Below are 21460 nucleotides of genomic sequence, written 5' to 3'. Positions count from 1 at the left end.
CCCGTATAAGTGGAAATTCCTTAAAACTCATGATGGCCTTCCGGCATAAAAGTGGTGCCGTATTCGTGGAAATGCCTTAAAACTCATGATGGGAGCCCAGCACTATTTGTGCCACATTTTGGCTGTGAACTTCTAGAATGGGAAGTTTGGACATAATTCTCTTTGCCAGTGAGTGCTTCTTCATTGAGGAAAGATAAATTAGAGTTTTTGAATAGGCAATGTTCCTGCTTAGGCTGACATTCTTTATCTTTAGCATTCCCATGTGGCTGTCATACTTGCGGTGGCTATATGACCACGTGTATAAACCATCTTAGAAATCTACTTAGTGCACATTGCGCATTTTTTTTTTTTTTTATGGGCATGTATGACTGTCATGCACCCAACACTGTCACGAAGGTATGAAGGAAATTCTACTGATTTTCGCAGAACTTAGATAATCCTGCATTTTGAGTTATCAATTTGACATTGTTCTAAGATTTCCTTACTCCTGCTTATTTAGAGGGACACTAAAGGCAAATAACAATTTATGTCAGAGTGAAAGCTCAATGTATGACAACGTCTAAAACGGCAATATTATCAACAGCAGTGCCCTACTTACCGAGAAATTAAGCTAAATGTATCACACGATGAACGCCATGAGCGGCACATTTTGGAAATGATCCCGATGACGTATGAGAGTCTGTCTACAATTAATCACTAGTAATCAAACTAGCAGCAATAAAAAAAGAACCTTCCTTGCATCAAGAGACATAATAAAATGCTGTTTGTTCGTTTCTGTTTGATTCATGGAAAAAAGTCACAGTTTCGCCGCAAGGCCGAAGCAATGAATGCGATAGCAAGAAACTAATGCTATATGAAGTGAGGCTCGCCAATGGATACTCTCAGTTTGAACCAACGTTACTAGAACAAACTCAGTTTCAAAGCTCCGTATCTCCGCCAGCGGAGGAGGGTGGTCCGAACGGCGGTCGCGAGAACTAGCGGCACTGCAGTTCCGTCTTGCGCCACTATCGGCGCGTCGTCTGCTGCCACGGCATAACGCTGCGGTGCGCCGCGCAGTTGCTCGCGGCAACTGCGCGGCAACTTTCTTATTATACTAGTTAGGTGGATGCTTTGGTGGATATGCATAAGGTCGTCTGTATGCATTGGCCCGCGTGCGTTCTTTGATTGGTTAAGAATCGATGTTCGGTCTATAATGTCACGCCCACTTCTTGTTTTATTTTGATGTATTCGAGTTTGACCAGCAAGGACGGTTATCAACGCCCGATGCTGTCCGCGAAGCAGTGTTCTAGAAGCTTCGCGATTGTAATAGATCGTTTTGGTAAGATTGCGCGCTGCACGCGAATGTTCCATCTTTGTCGAGAGATAACGCCGCCACCAGCGATATCGCTGGAAAGTTCGATAGCGCCTGTATAAAAGCCGACGCGCATGACTGCTTGTCATTTGATCGACGGTCAACGCTCTGTTCGCCGCTCTCAGTGTATTGCTGTAGTTTCACTTTCAGTTTCCCGGCCACAAGTTCGGCCAAATAAAGACTTTCATCTCGGACCTGCTGACTGCTGCCTTCGTCGACGTCACGACCCTTTGACAATATTTGAGCTGTCTACATTGCGCTTAACTTAAAAGCATAGGTGTTTCTAAGAGAATGAGGTTTTTCAGAGTAATTTTTATAACTACTACCACAATTTTAGCCGCTGCCGTCTTATCTAGACCAAGAACAACCTAACACATTTGTAAAAGCCTTTATAGTGCACAAAGGAGCGTACTTACCCGATATACAACAACGTTCTAGAAAAACAGTACTAATGTTTCTACAATTTATTGAATAAAACTTTCTCCAAAAACATCACGAATGCTTTGCAATGTTTACAAGACACGTTTTCGCGACGGTTAAAGGGATACTGACCCAAAATCGGAAAATTTTACGAGAACTCGGTAAATGAAATCTCAGTGTGCGATTACACCGAATAGATGTCTTCTCTGAACCATTTTAAATGCGAAGCATTTCTTAGCGAACCTCTGGCACTTTGAGCGTTTCTATCTACGTATCTATCTATCTATCTATCTAGCCGCCTACGTCTGGGTGCTCTCGTCATCGCCTCCTTAACTTGGTGTAGACCAAAATTAGCATGGGAGGGTAAGAGGACTAGACAAATATGACTGTGTGGTCATGACTTGAATAACGTGAAAATCCTGTCGCGTGCGTCGTCAAACTCTTTCCTCCAGACACGTGTGGCACATACCCGTTTACCACCGGCCGCGGTGTACGGGTATGCGCCACAGGTGATTGACAGTCTATATCTACACAGGAACGGCGAGAACAGACATTGGTAATTTAAATGCGAGAGCGTTAAGAAAAACCGACATCGGCAGCGCTGACCCGACGAATGGAAATAAAAATTAGGATCCAAGCAGGAATCGAACCTGAGCATTCTGCGTGGCAGTCAGGTATTCTACCACAAAGCCACGCCAGGTCTACAAACTGGTTTGGAAAAACAGCCTATGCAGGCGTGATGTAGGTGCAACGTCGCTTGTGGTTGTGGTGCCGGGTATCTAATTTTACAACAAAGCAATAAACACTACATATGTAGTCCTACAACACAGACGTCATATCAGATTAACGTCCGTGATTCCAGTGTTGGCTCCGCTTTTATAGATGTCTAATAAGCATTACATTTGTGCATCTTAGCAGCGCAGTGGAACGAACACAAGAGAAAGGAACACGTAGACAGGACGGGCGCTCTCATGTGTTCGTTCCACTGCGTTGCTAAGATGCACAAGTTCCAAACCCACCAACTAGCCCAAATTTCCGCGTTGATTACATTTTTATTCCTATGATTCAGCAAGCTATGTTGAAGCATTGCTCGACCCCGGAGGAATACATTAACGAGAGTTACGTATGATATTCACATCATCGCACCGTAAAGTGCACTTAGTCCGCCAGAACGACGCAGTGTCCTCTTCATTTCTTATGAGGCTGGGCGATGGCCTCATGCTGACCGAGGATGAAGACAGATTGATTGACAGCCGCTTTGTAGACTAGGCTACGTAGGTCACATACGCCCAGGTAGCTTGCGAACACGACAAGCGCCATCCACAGATGGTGATCTACGTAGCCCTATCCAGGCTTACCCGCCTCAACGGCCTAAACCTCGCCAACGCGATGGGTGAGTTCAGATTCCGACATGTCGCCGGCTCTATACACAGACAATTTGTTGACCAAATGACCGAGGCGTCCACGATTTCTAACAGCTGTAGTATAACTCAAACTTCACTACACATGGACCCCTCGCCACCGCGATTGCGACCGGATCCGATAACAAGTCATGAGCACCGTCTAGTGCTCATGACTTGTTATCGGATCCGGTCGCAATCGCGGTGGCGAGGGTCCATGTGTAGTGAAGTCCGGTCGCAATTAGGCGAGAAAATAATGCCAGTACCATTTAGAAATTTACAAAGCTTTATTCCTTGAGAAGCCGTGCGCGGCATGCGGCCCTAGGATCACGGTGATGATGACCTTGTTCAAGAACTGTTAGGAACCCCTTCCACACATGCACACGGGTTCGTGAAACATGCGTGCTTTCTCCACGATAACGGACAAGTATAAGCACTACATATAAGCTTACCGCTTTTGGTGTTGGTAATACCCACGTTGCCGTTGGCAGCGTTCCCCACCTGTAAACAGCTGATTTATAACACATATGCGGCTCTTCAGTATATATGTGTACGTGTAAAGTTTATACAAATCTTTAGTGTCATTTCGTAACGTTTCGCTCAGCAAAAAAATTACGCCACAGTCACCTTCCCGCCGCATGCTTCGCGTAACATCGACTCCCATGGTACGTGGGATCTGCCGAATTTTTTCAGCGGATAGTTGTATTTTCGGTGTCTCATCTTTCTACGTCGCATCCTTCTACGCTGCCTTAAACAATTCGAACAGATCGGCCGTGATGTGAGCACCGAGCAGTTATTCGCGCGTACTCTGTCGCTAGAAGTGTCGTCAGTATTCAACTTCAGTTTTTCAACTTCACCGAGCAGATGTTCCATGCCCGCAGCACTTTACACTGTACGACAGCCGTTTGCGTTTCGTGCTGTAGCCGTTCACTACGCACTTAAACTGCTCGTCAACTACAATGATCTTTTGCACAAGTAAGTCTCCCTTCCCGAAGCAAAGTGTGGGATTGGGCTAGTTGGTATTCCATTATTAAACTGCTCAGCACAAAAATTTTGACACGGTACATATAGAAAAGACGAGGACCAGCGCTGGTCCTCGTCTTTTCTATGTGTACCGTGTCAAATTTTTGCGCTGAGCAGCCCGTTCCCGAGCCGGCGAGTGTAAAATATTCCGCACATCTTGTTCAATACCTCGTCGTAAAATCTCTCGAAAATCCACTGCATTGAAGGCATAGCGACAGCTGACAACTGATCGAATGTCAGTGTGATGCAACTCTCATTCTCGGTAGCGTATATATGCAATCGCCTGCCTTTCGTTTTGCTGTTCTATTTCTGGCGGCTCCTCCAAATTGGGCACTGGGCTTTCGCGGGACGCCGTGCGTTTTGGGGGGGATTTGCGCCTAAAACCCGAAAATTTTGGCTTTGAAATGTGGGGTGGAAGTTCTGGGAACAAGCGCGGCACGGCACCTGGCGCGAGTTCCCACTTTCCACGTGGGATCAAAACTTCTTGTCCCGCTACAACACGACGGTAGTGCTTTATTTATGTGGTCACTCTCAAAATGAACGTCACAGACCTTGCATTTCACAGTAAGCTTTCTATCTTTGCCATGCAAAGCTTGAATGGCGTAAGGTCTTTTGCAGGTGCGAAGAAGTGTCGTGAAGCAGAGTCGTCGTTGCGGTAGCCGCTCTTGCAGCCCGGCGCAAACCAAGTCGGCATACCGCACTGTGAATATGTTCGCCCTCGTTACGCTTCGTACATCATGCACGTGTCTTCGTACAAGACGCTAAGCCTGGTCAAGAACAGTCGCAAAAATGACGAGCTAACAAAGCGCAGGCGACGCTGTAACCCACGTGCGCTCGTACATCGGCGGCGCCGATCACAACAAGCGCGAGCCGTGGGAGCTAGATGTGACTGCAGCGCCACTAGTTCTCACGACCGCCACGCGGACCGCCTCTCCGGCGGAGCTTTTAAACTGAGTTTGTTCTAGTAACGTTGGTTTGAACAGCGCTCCTGTTGCAAAGGCGGCGCAGCGAAGGAAACTAGTGTGCTTCAAGTGTCGAGCTGTGACTCTTGATAGTTCGCGCTCATCTTCTGTTTGTTCGTTTAGCGGCGTCCCTTGAGCTCGAGTGGCTTTCGTACGCTCCGTAACATGAGCGCAGACATCACGGTGAAAGCGTGAAACATCCCTCTTCCCCTCAGCACAAGAAAACCGCGCGACCAGACAGCGGAAGGGCAAGGTTCTCCCTGCGCAAGTATAAGAAGAAGCGAGCGAGCTCGCTGACGACTTTTAAATGCGCTTGTCGCGCTCCTAACGCCGTCTCGCTGGTAATGAAGAAACTCTTATAAGCGCAGCCGTCTCTGAGTCCGTCCAGCGGTAAAGAATGTGTATATAACGCTCGCCGTTAGCTACGTGGAGGATCTGCATTTTGTGGCGTAGTGGCTAGCGCCACTCGCTGCGGAGCAAGAGGTCCCTGGTTCGATTCCGCGCTTCGGAAGCTTTTCTCTGAATTATTTTTCTTTGGGGCTTTTATTTATATATACATACTTATACATATACGGTGCATGACGGCGACGACGGCAAAATTCAGCCGAGACTGTCCATATAATTGCTATCGCAATAAAAGAATCTCTTTGGCGTTGCCATGGGGAACGGCACGCGTGGTTCAAAGGTTCCGTTTTCGCCGAACTGCGCTTCGCCCGGCGCCCTGCTTCGCTCACGCGGTCACGTCTCAGTGGTAGTTTCGGTATAGCGTGCTGCCACGTGTGTTTTGCGCGCTCGTGAAAGTCGCTCTGACAGAAAGTTCAACAAAATGCCGCATGCATGGGATGTTGCCGGATGCCCGAATAGTGCACGCCGCCAGTACACGCCGCCGCGCAGTAAAGGCGGGCAACGTTGGGCGCGGCAGCAGTGACGTGTGACTGATTTCAGGCGGGTTATTTTAAGTGCGCTAACGCGATGCGGACCACTAAAACGTGTTTTTATTTCAAAATAAGCACTTCCTTGGCACAAAAGTAGCACTACGAGGTTTCTGGACCGCTATTTCAACAATCAACGTCGACTTAAATTGCCTTTAGTGTCCCTTAAAGGTGATAGGGCAATCACCCACAAACATATCTCGTCCAGGGTTTGATCTCTGAGCGTGGACGATTTTTGTTCAGCTGTAATATTTGCCCTCTGAGAAATCTGTTTCGTTTTCTTTGAAACTTCAGGCGACCGTTAAATGGATGACAGTCTTCTATTTGATGGAACTTCCTCCAGCCTGTGGTTTTTTGTATAACTGATACGCCTGACTTATTTAGTGTATCAGTATTATATTAAGCTATGCCTCGATACACAGTGAATTCGTCGTCTTTATTAAAGTATACTCCATGTCCACTGTCTGAAGAGGCATCAGGTGATCTCTATGTGAGGTCAGTAGGATGTGTGGCCATGGCCATTTGAAGGGCATACAGTGACTGTCCAGCACGCCATATGATACAAAGCGTTGAACTGGGCTAGCTGGTATGTTGTCAGTACGGATAGACGGATGCCTGAAGTTACAAAGAAAACGGAACAGGTTTCTGAGAGGCCAAGCCATGACACCAGCCGAAAGCATAAAGCTATGCAGATACTGTTTGTCGATCATGCATTACAGATGAATAAGAATCATCCGTGCTCGGGAATCAAACCCTCGACTAGAAATGTTCGCAGGTGATTGTCGTATCACCTGAAATAAACAGTAGATAGCAAATCTCTGACTAATGTCAAATGGATAACTAAAAATGTGGGCATGTCTTGAGTTCTGCAAAAATCTGCAAAATTTCCTTTATAGCATTGTGCCAGCTTGTCTCATTGTTTTCGAAGCCTTGTTTCGTGTTTTATGCTGTTTTTTTATCCGTATTGATGCCGTGTGCAGCGGTGCGATACGGGCGAGTGCCGAAGCGTTCCCGGGAGCGAGGTGGCTCTTCAGGGCTCGCGGGTGAAGAGGGCCTCTCACTGGGCAGCCCCGGGGAGGCAGACCAGTGTGCACGGGACCTCGAGAGCCAGCAGCTCGCCATGTACGACATCATCCTGACCATCTCCCAGGCACACCACGCCCATTGTGCCTACACGGAGGAGAAGACGCGCGCCCTTGTGCGCCGGCCAGCCATCTTCGTGAGTGTGGATAAGCATGAGCCTGGCACAGGGTGCTTGCAGCATGCTCAACTCTTCTAACCTTTTAGTCCACCAAGAAATGCATGAATGTTCATAACTGGGCTAGTTGGTTTTCATTTAGTGTGTGGGAATGGTGCAGACAACAAGATGCAAGGTATGAGTGCATCTCCACTGTTTGTCAATCATCTTCATGAAAAGGCACGACAGAAAGTTGGGCGAGTTCGTTCGAATTCATGCTCGAAAACGCGCAAAAACACAACCACAAAATAAAGGCAGAAAAACAGGACGATGCACAACTAACAACTGAAATTTTTATTCAGAACACGCGTTTATAGACCTTATGCAAAATTGCTGCCATCTGTCGGAGGTTTGACGAAGCTGCCGATTCGGCGCCATGTTGGAGGCTTCTGTCCGAATCGTATTGCTGTCGCTGCTCTAACTTCTTGCTTGTATCTGCTTTGATAGCAGACAATGGGGGCATAAAAACGTCAGACGAGTGTGCAAGGGCCGGTACACGTTACCGGCATTTCCTAGTTATTACGTTGACAGTAATCACTTGTAAAGAACTGCCTCACAACGAGAAGGTACAAGTTCGTCACCGAGACCCATGTAAGCCTGTCGTCGCTGAGAATGAAGCTTTGCGCTAGGTTATAAATTTTGTCTGCCTGTTTTCAGTGCAGCGAATAAAGCGTTCTTATCTATAAGAATATCCTGCGTGTAGTGTAGGATGGTTTGGGAGGAGGCTTTAGCGCGCGACATGGCTAGGCACGGCGATGACGCTAAGAAAGTGCTGTTGACCCATTTTAAAGCGCACAAGAGACAGCCTACGTCGACCTCATGCATCTATTTTTAAAGAAAACGTTGTCTTCTTTTTTATTTTTGAAATAGAAAATATTTGGCTGCTGTAGTCGCCGCCGTATGTTCTGTATAGATACACTGCACGATTAAAATGCGAAAAGATTCCGCATCTCACGCGCGTGAAAAGGGAACATGAAAAGTGTTAGTTGCCCCAAAAATAGGGCTCGATAAGCTGGTATTTTACTGAATATCGTTTCGACATGTGCTCGTAAATAACGCGATACACCAAGAGTATTTGCGTTCGCATCGTCGTTTACGAGGCCTACTGACGCTTTACAATTTCAACCCGTTGCAGCAAGGCAGTTTTGTGTCGCCGACTGAACGCTTGCGAAACCACCTCAGCGCGTAACCACCAGTAGCGCACCCACGATCGAACGCAACATATGTATTGGCCGGAACAGCATTTTTCTTCAAGTGCCACGCACTTGAAGCATCTGTTCACATCAGCTTTTGACAGAACCTGAAATATGCTATTCTTGGGGTATAAATAAAAAAAATATATATGGGTGGGCGGGGGGTGCGGTCAGGACATTCGGGCAGCCCTTCTGAATTTGGCAGTGACAGTACATGAAATACTTGAAAAATAAGCATAGTGAAGCAGTACACGCGCATAGCAGCCCAACAAACGCTACTTTGTTAAACTCCACAATCGAAAACAAACTATAGACAACACCCTCCAGCCCAATCAGTCCGCTCGCTGAGAATCGACGGCGCGCACGAGCTGCCTGTCTAACTTGTAATTGTTATCACAATGTAATAAACAAAGTAATGTTGTCAACAGCAGCGCAGGCATGCGCGAGTAGCCACGGTGCAGCTTTGAAGCTCGTACACGAAGCCGTTTTTTCTGTGCCTGCAAGCACACGGCGCGAAAACTGACTCGTTAGGGCATGGCACGAAAGAGTGTTCTCTGATGAGTGCCGATGCTGTCATATACTGCATCTATTAAGAACGGTGAACGTAAACATGGCGTTAGTCATACACAGTAGCCGGAGTGACCGAACGGTCTGCTGCTGCTCGTCGGCCGAGAGGCAATCTAATAGCATGGAGGTTAGTTTCCTACAAACCTTTTTTCAGTATCCCAGTTTACTCAATCGGAGCAACACGGCCACACAAAAATATGTCTGCATTGCCGTCCGTATCAGCCGCCACACGTCGATACCTACGTTCCGTGTGTGCACATGAGGAGCGCGCTCAGCCTTCAACATGGCGGAAATGCGCAGGGCAGCCGCTAGATGGCAGCAGATTTTGCATAAGGTCTATAAAACGTTTATCCCAGAGAGCTTACAAGCTACCAAGATAGCGTTCCTTCAACGACACATGCTAGTTGATGACAAGCTGCTTTAGATGACAGTTTTTATGTGTTGCCATGGCGAAGGTTCTCGGATATAAGCGTTTTATAAATGTGCGTTTTGAATAAAAGTTTCAGTTGCTTGTAGCGTGTCGTCCTGTGTTTTCCGCCTTTCTTTTGTGGTTGTCTTTTCTTGCCTTTTAAGTATTCATGAAAAGGATCACACGAGTGCAGGCCAGGCAGCCTCAAACCTCACACGTGGCCTGGCACCTCAGTGAAATGTGAAAGATAAAGGAGAGAGCGGTGCCATTCATTCCTTCTGTTGCCTGTACCTTTGCTCCTGTCTGTGTCGGTAAAATCCATTCAAGTGGAGAAGAAAGCAAAATATTTATGTTGCCTGTTCTTGGTAATTAGTCCTACTTGCACGTTCGTCAGCCATGGCTGCCATTACGTCTGTGGCCAGCTTCTCTGAAATTGTGAAAGATTTTTCGTGGTACAGTGTGGCGTCGGCCACATTGCAACTTCAGGGGTGTATGTGGAACTGGTAGGCATAGAATGAATCTTGGTGTACAGCCATGACACAGGTGTTAATGATAACTGGTGTTGCTGGTCTTGTACTTCAGTTGGGTAGTGGTGTGCCTAGTAGCGGCTGCAATACAGTTTTTTCTACCTGCAGTAGCTGTGCACTGATTTTGTCATATGATTATGCTTGAAAAAAAAAGCTATCAGCTCAGATTCAAATGAATCTTGTGTTAAGGCATGAAAGCCTTCTCGTTTGGTATTGCTGTCAGGTTTTAAAGTTGCACAGCTGAGGTTTGTACAAAGCAAATGTGATGAAGCAATACTGGCATGAGTAACTGTTACACTACTTATTTCTTCTTTCTTTTTGTAATACTATCTCTGTATGTCATCAACACAGCAGTTAACTTACACAAGCACTCCTTCACTGTGCTTTCTGTTGCTACAGACACCTCTGTGCCGGCTTTGTTTCACCACTAGTTGCAGTCTGCTTTTGTACATAATTCTTGGTGACAGACAGGCCAAAGCATGATTTGGTTCTCAATGAAAAATATGCTCATGCATGCCATCTCATACCATCGAACTGTTCTGTTTTGGTGATAGCATTAAAAGGATCATTCTGGGTCCATGGTATCAATGAAATGAACTGACATCAAGGAGGAACATGCATGGGTGTGGAGGGGGATAGCATTGGAGTTGGGAAAAGTGTGGAATCAGTGAGGAAAAAGGGGCCTGTGTGTAGTTAGTTATGTCAGTGTTGTGTGACAGTAGTGTGGGATGCGGAGTCGGTGAAGGACGGATCCCAACATAAAACAAAACGATGTTTATTAACGTAGTAGCAGCAGCAGGGCAAGCATGCCGATGCTGCGCTTCGGAAGGTTAGAGAAAACAAACATGCAACCAAGCTTGGTAGCTTGGGTTATATAGCCAGTAGTGGTGACGTAAGCCTCCGACGAAACTGCGTGGCGCTGTCTTTTATCGGAAGCGTGTGGCAGCAAGTAGCTGTGTCACGTCGGGCTAATCAGTGACGAGACGGAGGCTGCGTAGGTCTGTGCGCAGTGGTCGCCACATCACCCCCCCGCGGAGTGCAGAGCCCTCAGGGTCTGTAGAAATCCGGGAGGCGTACCAAACGTCCAGAGCGTGTCGTGAAAGGAGCGGGCTGCGACGTCGGTGGCTGTGGAAGGACGCCAGTTGAAAGAGTGGCGCTGCCAGGTTCGTTCGGCGCGATGTATGCGGGCTTGAGTCGGTCAATCGAGACGCGGACGTCGTTCCCGTTCAAGCGCAAGGTGAAGTTCTTGTCGTCGCGATGGACGACTAGATAGGGTCCGCTGTAGGGTGGCTGGAAAGGCCGGCGGACGGTGTCGTCGCGGAGGAAAGCATGCGTGCACGATGCTAGCTCTTTGAACACAAAAGGTGTGGGCTTGCTATGGTGGGCTGCAGGGGACGGGCGTAAGGCAGCGATGGTGCGTCGGAGCCGGGCGACGAAGTCGGTGGGGTCTGACGTCGTAGTGCTGGATGGCAGAGCTGCGAGAAATTCACCTGGCAGACGGAGTGGTTCCCCGTAGACGAGCTCTGCTGGCGTAGCATGGATGTCCGGCTTGAAGGTGGCGCGAAGACCGAGGATGACAGCTGGGATGGCCTCGAGCCAGGTTGAGTCCGGGTGGCACATAATGGCGGCTTTGAACTGTCGGTGAAAACGCTCGATCATTCCGTTGGCGCAGGGGTGGTAGCTCGTGGTCCTCAAGCGTTCAAACCCCATGGTCAATCCCAGGAGCCTGAATAGGTGAGACTCAAACTGTCGCCCTTGGTCGGTGGTTACGCGGCGGGGAGCGCCGAAACGGGCAATCCAGCCGGAGAAGAAGGCCGAGGCCACGTCTTCCGCGGTGATTCCCTCGAGAGGCCATGCCTCGGGCCATCGAGTGTAGCGGTCGATGGCGGTGAGGCAGTAGCGGTAGGGTCCTGCCGGGGGAAATGGTCCTATGATGTCGAGGTGGACGTGCTCGAACCGACCTGAGGGCTGAGCGAATGTTCCGAGTGGGGACGTGACGTGCCTGGTGATTTTTGCACGTTGGCAGTGAATGCAGGAGCGCGTCCACGTGCGACAATCCCGCTGCATGGAGGGCCAGACGTAGCGGTCAGCCACGAGGCGTGTAGAGGCACGTATGCCGGGATGGCTGAAGTTGTGAAGCTGGTTGAAAAGACCACGGCGATGGCACAGGGGCACGTAGGGCCTGCTTCGTCCTGTCGACATGTCGCAGCAGATAGTTCTTGCCGACCCTGGAATGGGGACTTCTTTTAGCTGAAGTGAGGACGTGCCCTTGAGAAGTTCCTGCAGCTCGACGTCCGTGGTCTGAGTCTCGGCGAGGATGTCTGCTGTTATTTGCACCGAGCTGATGGTGGCCACACGTGAAAGCGCGTCGGCGACCATGTTGTCTTTCCCGCTGATGTGTTGGATGTCGGTGGTGAACTGTGCAATGAACGAGAGTTGGTTCTGCTGAACAGTCGGGAGTTTATCGCGACGTTGAGAGAAGGCGTACGTTAGAGGTTTGTGGTCGGTATAGATGGTGCAGTGCTGCGCTTCGAGAATGTGGCGAAAGTGCTACACTGCTTAGATATCGCCAGAAGTTCTCTGTAGTAGGCTGGCAGAGTTGTCGGGGCGGTTGTCGTGGTTTCGTCAGCGGAACTGGCGGTGGAAGGGGCCGTTTTCCGATCTGCGAGTTTCTTGGAGAAGAACGCCAAGGGATGCCAGGTGTTGTCCACGCGTTGCATGAGGGCGGCGCCGATGGCGAAACCAGATGCGTCCGTGAAGAGTCCCAAGGGAGCGTCTGGCACGGGATGGGTGAGAAGCGTGGCGGTGCAGAGGGCGTCTTTGCATTCTTCGAACGTTTTCGTTAACGTTGGTGTCCACGTGACGGGTTGGTTTCCACGTAGACCAGCCAGGACATCATGAAGGGGCGCCTGGTAGTCGGCGGCGTGCGGTAAGAAGCGTCTATAGAAGTTCAGCATGCCGAGGAAACGGCGAAGGTCTTTAGCGGTGGTGGGTTGAGGGTACTTTTGCAAGTCAGAGATGCGATCAGGCAGGGGTCGAGTTCCCTCTGACGAAACTTCGTGGCCGAGGAAATGGACGGTGGAAGCACCGAGCGTGCTCTTCTGGACGTTGACGAGCAGGCCGTGGTCGTCGAGGCGTTGGAGCAACAGACGAAGGTGCCGTGGTGTTCTTCGGCGTCACGTGAAAAGATCAATATGTCGTCAAGATAGACGAAGCAGAAGTCTAGGCCACGGACGACTTCATCGATGAAGCGCTGAAAGGTTTGCCCAGCGTTCCTAAGGCCAAAACTCATGAAGGGAAACTCGAACAAGCCAAACGGGGTGATTATTGCAGTTTTCGTGACGTCGTCCGGGTTGACGGGTATCTGCGTGTAAGCCTTCACCAAGTCTAGCACGGAGAAGACGTGGCAGCCATGAATGCGATGGGCGACGTCCTGTATGTGGTGGACGGGGTACCGGTCCGGGATGGTGCGTGCGTTGAGGGCGCGGTAGTCCCCACATGGTCGCCAGCCAGCGGTCTTCTTCGGGACCAGGTGAAGTGGCGAGGCCCACGGGCCGTTGGAGCGACGGGCGATGCCTTCTCGGAGCATGGCTTCGAACTCTGCCTTGGCTATGCGCATGCGGTCTGGGGCAAGGCGACGGGCACGGCAAAAAACCGGGGGGCCTGGAGAGGTCCGGATGTAGTGCACGGTGGTGTGCTGCACTTTGCGTGGCAGTCCGCTTGGGCGCGTCAAGCCGGGAAACTCGGCGAGGATGGCATGGTACGGCGAGTGATCATCGACACTGTGGACCTTGATGCTTGGCTGTTGAGCGGTCGTTCGCTGGCCTGGTGTGGAGTGTCCCGTTGTCGCGTCGATGAGCCGGTCGTTGCGGCAGTCTGGAAGAAGGTTGTAGTGAGCCAGGAAGTCTGAGCCGATGATTGGCTCGGCGACGTCGGCGATGACAAAGTTCCAGTGAAGGTCGCGGCGTGAGTTCTTGAGCTGGATGTGCAGGCGCAGCGAGCCGTACGTCTTGATTGTGGACCGGTTGGCCGCGCTGAGCTCGAAAGATGTCGGCGGGTGAGGGCCTTGAAGGTGAGATCGCGGGTAGCAGCAAATGTCGGAACCGCTGTCGACCAGGTAACGCTGCTTCGTGATCTGGTCGGTGACGAAGATGCGACGGCCTCCGAATTGGCAGCTTGCGGCCGTCTCTACGAGCTGCCGTTGTTGTTTTCCGCATGTCCCATGGCACAAGGTGGACGACATTGCCGGGCTTTGTCGCCGAAGCGTCGGTGGTAGTAGCACGGACCGTTGATGTCAGGTTGCGGCAATGAGGTGGTGTTTCGGTCGTGGCTTGGCGAATGGCGGCGCTGTCGCATCGAAAGACGTTCACCCAGGTGTTGTTGGATGGAGGTGAGCCGTCGATCGATGTCGTCGATACGGCGCGCAAGCTCCGTGGTGTTCAGCGGTGCGGCGACAGCCTGTGTGGTGGGCGACAACTGCGGTAAGGAGGCCTCGACGACGCGATCAGCAATTTCCGCAAGTTCGTCGAGAGGTAGCCTGACCTGTGCCTGCAGAATTGTCTGGGCGTGCGGCGGGAGTCGTTGGAGCCACAGCAATCGCAGGAAAGAATCCTGTACGTGCATGTTGCCCACGAGCGCACGCATGTGGCGCAGGAGCTGCGAAGGGTTGCGCTCAGCGAGCTCAGCGGACTGCAGTTGTCGTATCTTTTGTTCTTCTGAGGGTGATAAGCGATGGATAAGTGCGGTCTTCAGCTGTTCGTACGCGTTAGCCGTTGGCGGGTTTGCGAGGATATCCCGGACCTCGTTGGCGTAACGTGCGTCCAAGTGGGCGACGACGTAGTCGTAGCGGGTCCGGTCTTGGTTGATGTGCGCCAGGGAGAACTGGGCCTCGACCTGGGCAAACCAGACCTCGGGTGAGTCCGCCCAAAACGGCGGAAGCTTGACAGCAACACGCCAGGAAGCAGCGTGCGGGGTGGCTTCAGCAGCTGCGGGTCCGGTGGGCACGGCCTCGTTTGTGGAAGCGTTGCGAGCTTGCTGCTGTTGCTGGGTCAGTAGTTCCTGTTGGAGTTGTTGTACCTGATGGCGGAGAGCGGTGAGGTCTTCTGGGTCGGCCATGGCGGTGCGGTTAGTTCGATTTCCGGGTCACCAGATGTGGGATGCGGAGTCGGTGAAGGACGGATCCCAACATAAAACAAAACGATGTTTATTAACGTAGTAGCAGCAGCAGGGCAAGCATGCCGATGCTGCGCTTCGGAAGGTTAGAGAAAACAAACATGCAACCAAGCTTGGTAGCTTGGGTTATATAGCCAGTAGTGGTGACGTAAGCCTCCGACGAAACTGCGTGGCGCTGTCTTTTATCGGAAGCGTGTGGCAGCAAGTAGCTGTGTCACGTCGGGCTAATCAGTGACGAGACGGAGGCTGCGTAGGTCTGTGCGCAGTGGTCGCCACAGTAGTATTGCACTGGTTAAGTAAGTGCGTCATCCCTTTCAGCCGGGTGCACTAGCAAAACTGTTCACTGTATAAGGCAGCATTCGCTGCATGAATAGCATCAGTTTACAAGACACCTTGCGAGAAGGTGCTCGTGCTGAATGAGGAGGTGACCAGCTCTACTATGAAAAGATCGTGTTAGTCACTGGGCTGACAGAATGACCACACAATGCACTACTTGCCTGGAAATCACTTGACAGTTGAAGAAATGTCATGGCTTGCTTGTATCAAGGCTGAGGAGGAGCTAGGTACGTCAGTGCGACACATTGGGTCATAACAGCAAGGTCGATTCAATGCTAATGTCTTGGAGACTGATAGAACTATATTAGACTAAAGCAAATGGCACGAAACTTGACAGGACTGTAAATGAGACAAATGGGAAATGCGCTACTGTGCAGGCATTTTTTAATGGGAGTTGAAAAATTTGTGCTGTTCCCTTGCTGGTGTGCCTTACCGATTGGCCCAAAATGCTATCCTTTTAAAATGATAGAATCCTGCAAACGATATATCATCATATTTTCACTCAGGTAATTCAGATTGTGTAATTTTTTTTCCCCATTTACTGCATAATGAAGTGGTTTGTGCATGTTGTTTTAGAGAGTCTGTTCTTATCTCTTGCATTTGTGATGTGGACAAGCAAGGGTGTGGTGTTTGTGTCATGTGCGGGGGTCGCAGAGCCTGGATGAGGTTGGGGGCAGTGGCGAGGGCCCGGGCAGTGCACCACAGCCGGACAGCCCTGAGCAAAGCAAACTGGGCCTATGGCAGCAGTTTGCCACCCTGGTGACCCCCTCGGTCCAGAGGGTGGTCGAATTCGCCAAGCGCGTGCCAGGATTCCTTGATCTCGTCCAAGACGACCAGCTCATTCTCATCAAGGTATAAAGCGATGTCACAAATGTGCACTCATGATGCACATTTGCAATCTTAAAGGGGGGACATGGCTTGTGGAGACCAAAAAATCATCAAAGAAAAAAGTGTTTTTTTTTTTATTACATTATTGAGTATACAGCTATTATTTCGCATATAAAGCCTAAGATAAATCTTATAAGATCAGTATTTCATCTGTAGTTTAGATCTGTGCAACGAATACGAGCTGAATGTTAAATGTTTTTGGGTCATTTATTTAGCTTGTCGGAGTGATATCTCATGATCTAGAACAGCTAAAGCTGTAATTACATTTTTGACATAAAGCCCAAGCTGTATATCACAAAGTCCTGAGAGCAGAATTCTCATTTTCTGCTCATAGATTTTTTAAACTTGATTTTGTTTTTTCTTTACGGTAGTCGTGGTACAAACATTGAATTTTGATCATCTGCAGAATGACTAGTTATGATTTGATCTGAAAACTGTTTGCAGTGTTGCACTTATTCCATATAGTAGTATCTAGCTATCTGATAATATGCACTTCCTGCTGAACGTTTTTTTTCGTATTGTCTCCAGAAACAATAGAGAGGCAGCTTTGTGTATCTCGTAAACCAGATTACTTACAAGAAAAATTATTGCATATTTAAAATCAGCGTGAAAAACCAAACAAGTATATTTAGTTTTATCAGGTTCGGACATTAGGTACAGCAAATATCTCCGCACACCATGTCCCCCTTTAAAGGCTGTAAATGTTTCTTGTTCGGCGTTTTCAATACTGCTCGGCATTTGTACAGTAAAGCCTCGTTGATACGCTCCTGTTACATTTTTCCCAGCTTTAAGGCTCGTTCACACCTGCAACTAGCACCGGTTGTGCGACCAAGTTAGCTGCAAAGCGACTGGTCTCGAATGGCCGTTTTGGTCGCAGAGCTACTGCTTTGGCTCAGTCGCTCACTGCTCGATTTTTCAGTCTTGTGCCTGCAGTCGCAAACCTCTGAACCAATCACGTTCGCAGGAACAGGACATCATCTTATTTTACGGGGCAATGGCAATGCGAGCCACATGCGAGCAGATGTGAATTCTGTGTGCTGACCGGTATGTCGCACACAGGTGCGAACATCAGTCTCGTTGAGTTGCTTTTTGGTCACCAGTCGTAAATGGTTGCGCTACCCGTGCAAGTCACAGGTGCGAATGAGCCTTTACTCTCTAAAACTTGTTGAATTCCCATGGGGTGATGTGTATCAGCTTTCGACTTGTAACGTTCCTCTTCCCTGCTTTTGTGTCTATAAATTGTGACAGCATTTATGACGAGTGCTACATGTCGTCACTGAAAATGGTCGCAGTGCCTGCTGTATGTGGCATCGACTTATGTGGAATAGCAGAATTGCCTGTCGTGTCTTACTGGCACTGAGACTACCTTTCAGCAGGGAGCCTATGTGCACTCAAGTAGGCTGCCTAAAGAGAGCATATGCCCATGTACCATTGTGGGCGTGTCATCCCTTTATTTTGTTGTCTAATTATATTCCTGCCATCTGACCAATATACCAAACGGTTGTTATATAGTGCGCACTCTGTCCTATCGCCCTCTTTTGCTTAAGGTTCTGCACACTGAAAAGAATTGTCCTCTCTGAAAACATTTTTTATTAGATGCTGCATTTTCCAGGTCGTGGTTTTCTGTTTAGGTTCCCTGCTTTTTTACCTCATTTTAGCGATGGCACCTGCCTAAGAAACATAAGAATGGGGTTCCACTGTATTCGTGTGCCATAGTACCCTAAGTCACAAACCTTCCTCTGAGACTTGTACCACTCTCATTTTCTTGCATGTCAAGATACGAATTTTATAATCTACACCAGCACATCACGCCATCTGAACCACGAACTATATCTACACCATCTGAAAGTGGGCTTTTTATGCGATATGGAGTTTTGTGGCAGCTGACCCATAATTTGATTTTTAATTGCTTACGTTTTCTGTACAATTACTTTTATTAAGCTGTGATTTGAGGTGTAAAGCTGTTTAAACTGTTTTCGTGCACAGTGATGTCCATCTGACAAGGTTGCATTATCCGTGCAGGCCGGCTTCTTTGAGGTGTGGCTGGTGCATGTATCCAGGGGAGTGCTGGTTGGTCTCCCACATGACACGCTCACTTTTAGCGATGGCACCTACCTCATTCGGCAGCAGCTCGAGCTTATGTTTGACGTAAGTACACTCCCTTTACTGTAGGACCATTTGCAGGGTCGGTGTGGTTACCAACAAGGAAGTCTCGCACCAAAACGAAATGCAAGGCAGCTTATGCCAATCGGGTAAAATCTTGCTTGCATGGGAAAAAATTGTTGGCAGCTCTTCCTTTATACGGAAGCTGAACGCTCTGTTACAGTAAAGGACACTAAAGAAAAACGCTAGTTTAGTTTTTACTTGTACTGATAAAGCATTCCTCTCTCCTCACTTCCGAAGTAATTGACTGATTGTTAACTAGAAGAGATGGCACTGGCAAAAGTTTCATTTTCTGAACAAACAATGAGGGGAGCATTAAGGAAACTGATTATGTTTAATCGAAGTGTACAAATAAGGAAAGTGGAAATGAAAGTGAAACTAAAAGAACTCCCTGCCAGCGGGATCTGAAACCACACCTACCTTGTTGTGCATGCAGTGCTTTACCTATTAAGCTATCGTGGCACTATCTTTTAGTCCAGTTTCTTGGGTGTTTGCGCATGTTTGCAAGATGAGTGTTGACAAGTGTTAGCCAGCAACACTCAAGCTGTCAAGTGTATTATAACCGTCTTTCTCTAATCATAGGTCCCACATAGTGTGTGAGCTCACATTCTGTGTGATCTGATCTGGGAAACGCAATTAACAAGATAACAACTTTGTCGTGCGAAGAAAGTAATTAAGGTGTGTTGATGCAGACATTTTTAACTAGTAGTTTGCAGTCATCTCAAATGGTCACACAGCTTGTCCACGACGTTGACGTGTTCCTGAATCGCTTTTCGTATTTGTCTTGCAGCACGACTTTGTATCGGCAATGTTCAACTTCTTTGTGGCGTTCAACAACCTCCAGTTGAATGACACGGAGATTGGCCTCTTCTCAGCCGTTGTGCTGCTCACAAATGGTAAGTTACAGAACAGATGTTGTTTCTGATGGCCTTGCCTGAAATTTATGCTTTGTGGAGATTGCACGCTAGAAAGAAAGTGGGATGCTCCCATTTGTCACTACTTCAGAGTATATTGAATGTTACATTGACGACCTTGTCGATTGTTGCCGCTTGCTTGTGCCCGCATACAAAGAGAAAGTAACCCAATTGACTACGGAAAGTTCCAGGGTCTGGAGCAATTGTGCCTAAGTGCAGTCGTTGACCAACAGCTACGTAAGACTCTATGAGGACCACCAAGTATTCTAAGTAATGGGAAGTATCGAAATACCTCATCTATAAAAAAAAAGCAACATCCGACAAATGACCACAAAAGATGTGCCATATTTTTGATGAATTTTGGAGATGCCTTCACTTTCACTGGATTTTGCTTGACTAGTGTCCAATGCATAAGCATCAATGAGTGACAGCATTTTTGGCACAGGCTGAGAACACTGTCATATCATGCTGCCAGGAAAATCGTTATACAGTCAAACCCCGCTACAACGAAATTGACGGTGCTCGGAAAAAATTTCGTTGTAGTGAAATCGAAAAAAATATAGCTGACCTGAGCTAGTAGTAGAACAGAGAAACTTATATTTCCAAAATTCAAAAAGTGTCAGCTGCTTCCTTTGTTCCCTCAGCAGCGTCCTGACGCGATTCTCATATATGCATAGCAACGTCAGGTTGAAAAGCACGCTGAAACAACAGCTTCTGTGCACGAACCAAACAGAGGCACGGGCGTGCAACACGAACTGCACAGTTGCACTAATACGCCAACAATCGCTATTCGCCAACGACAAGGTATCCGACAACGCCGATATGCAGGCGTGCTATCGCGGAGCGATGACTTACGCCTTATTCTACGCTATTCTTATCATCCACCACTTGCGGCTGGCTGATCCCGTAGATAACGCAGACGAATTGTTGCTCCGACCACCGGTCGCACTGGCTAAGTGCGAAAAACATCGGCATTGGAAAAGGCATCGTCCCGCGATTGCACCCTAGGTCTGCTCATGTTGATAACGCGGATGTACCATTGCTCTGACCACTGGCGAAGCACGAAGAGCATTGGAAAGGCATCGGAAAAGGAATTGTTCCACGATTGCATCCCAGCGTGCGTGGACAACTGAACTTTGGCTTCGGATTGTCTGCGACTAAGAAGCAACTCAAGCCAGTTGCGAAAGCAGGGCAGTCTGATCGCCGTTGCTATCAAGCAGTGGCGGCCCCCGTGTTATGGCGGCTAGAAGGGGAGATGAGAGCATCCGCGGTTGCGGAGCGTACCAGCAGATCGTGCCAGCAGCGGTGGCGCTGCCGTCGCACCTTAGATCGGTCGTCCACAGCAGACGCCTTGCTGCCAAGCTTTCATACGCTCCGCGAGCGAGGTTTGAGGAACATACAGAACTTCCAAACAACTGGTTTTATCTGAAATCCGGTTGTGCATTGTTGTTGGTGTGTGAAACTTTGCACATAATATAGCGAGGTCAAAACGATGAGCTATTTCTAGTGCCACGTAAATGTAGAGGCAGCACCCAAGGTTCGGTTTACCCCAAGAGCGGTTTACTCCGTGATCGGACTGTGGGTTAATTTCTATGTGCCGTCACAAGCATGGGCACAGGAGTGTGTATGGGCTCTCAGTTACGAAAGAAAATGACTGCAGAAGAACTGACGTTTGGGCGAGTTGGATTCCGTTGAACATATTGGGGGGATTCAGCGCGAACAACGAGGACAGAGATGAAGAAGGGACACGAGTGTTCGTGTCCCTTCTTCATCTCTGTCCTCGTTATCACGCTGAATCCCCCAAGTATGTTCAACGAAAGAAAATGAGCTGCTTGAACCGATTAAATCATATGCTGCTTTTAAGGATAACTCATTTTCTTAACTTTGTAGCTGTTTATTTTCCATCTCTCAGATAAATGTTTCGTGTTTGGTGCATTTTCCACATCTCGAGTGATGCATATACAAA

At 48.8% G+C, this 21460-nt stretch overlaps 1 protein-coding gene across 2 annotated transcripts in view; it reads left to right on the top strand.

Moving 5' to 3' along the window:
- The window catches only part of LOC119382682 (ecdysone-induced protein 78C), a 141333-nt gene that overhangs the window by 100462 nt on the left and 19411 nt on the right, over positions 1-21460 (top strand). For both annotated transcript variants that reach the window (XM_049412290.1, XM_037650484.2), the window contains exons 4-7: positions 7069-7307; positions 16184-16381; positions 18440-18565; positions 19371-19476. In XM_049412290.1, coding sequence (XP_049268247.1) covers positions 7069-7307; positions 16184-16381; positions 18440-18565; positions 19371-19476 — 669 coding nt within the window. The remainder of the gene's footprint in view (positions 1-7068; positions 7308-16183; positions 16382-18439; positions 18566-19370; positions 19477-21460) is intronic.

This window comes from Rhipicephalus sanguineus, chromosome 2 (genome assembly GCF_013339695.2).
Source record: "Rhipicephalus sanguineus isolate Rsan-2018 chromosome 2, BIME_Rsan_1.4, whole genome shotgun sequence".
NCBI classification, from domain to species: Eukaryota; Metazoa; Arthropoda; class Arachnida; order Ixodida; family Ixodidae; genus Rhipicephalus; species Rhipicephalus sanguineus.
This window is presented reverse-complemented; position numbering and strand designations above follow the sequence as displayed.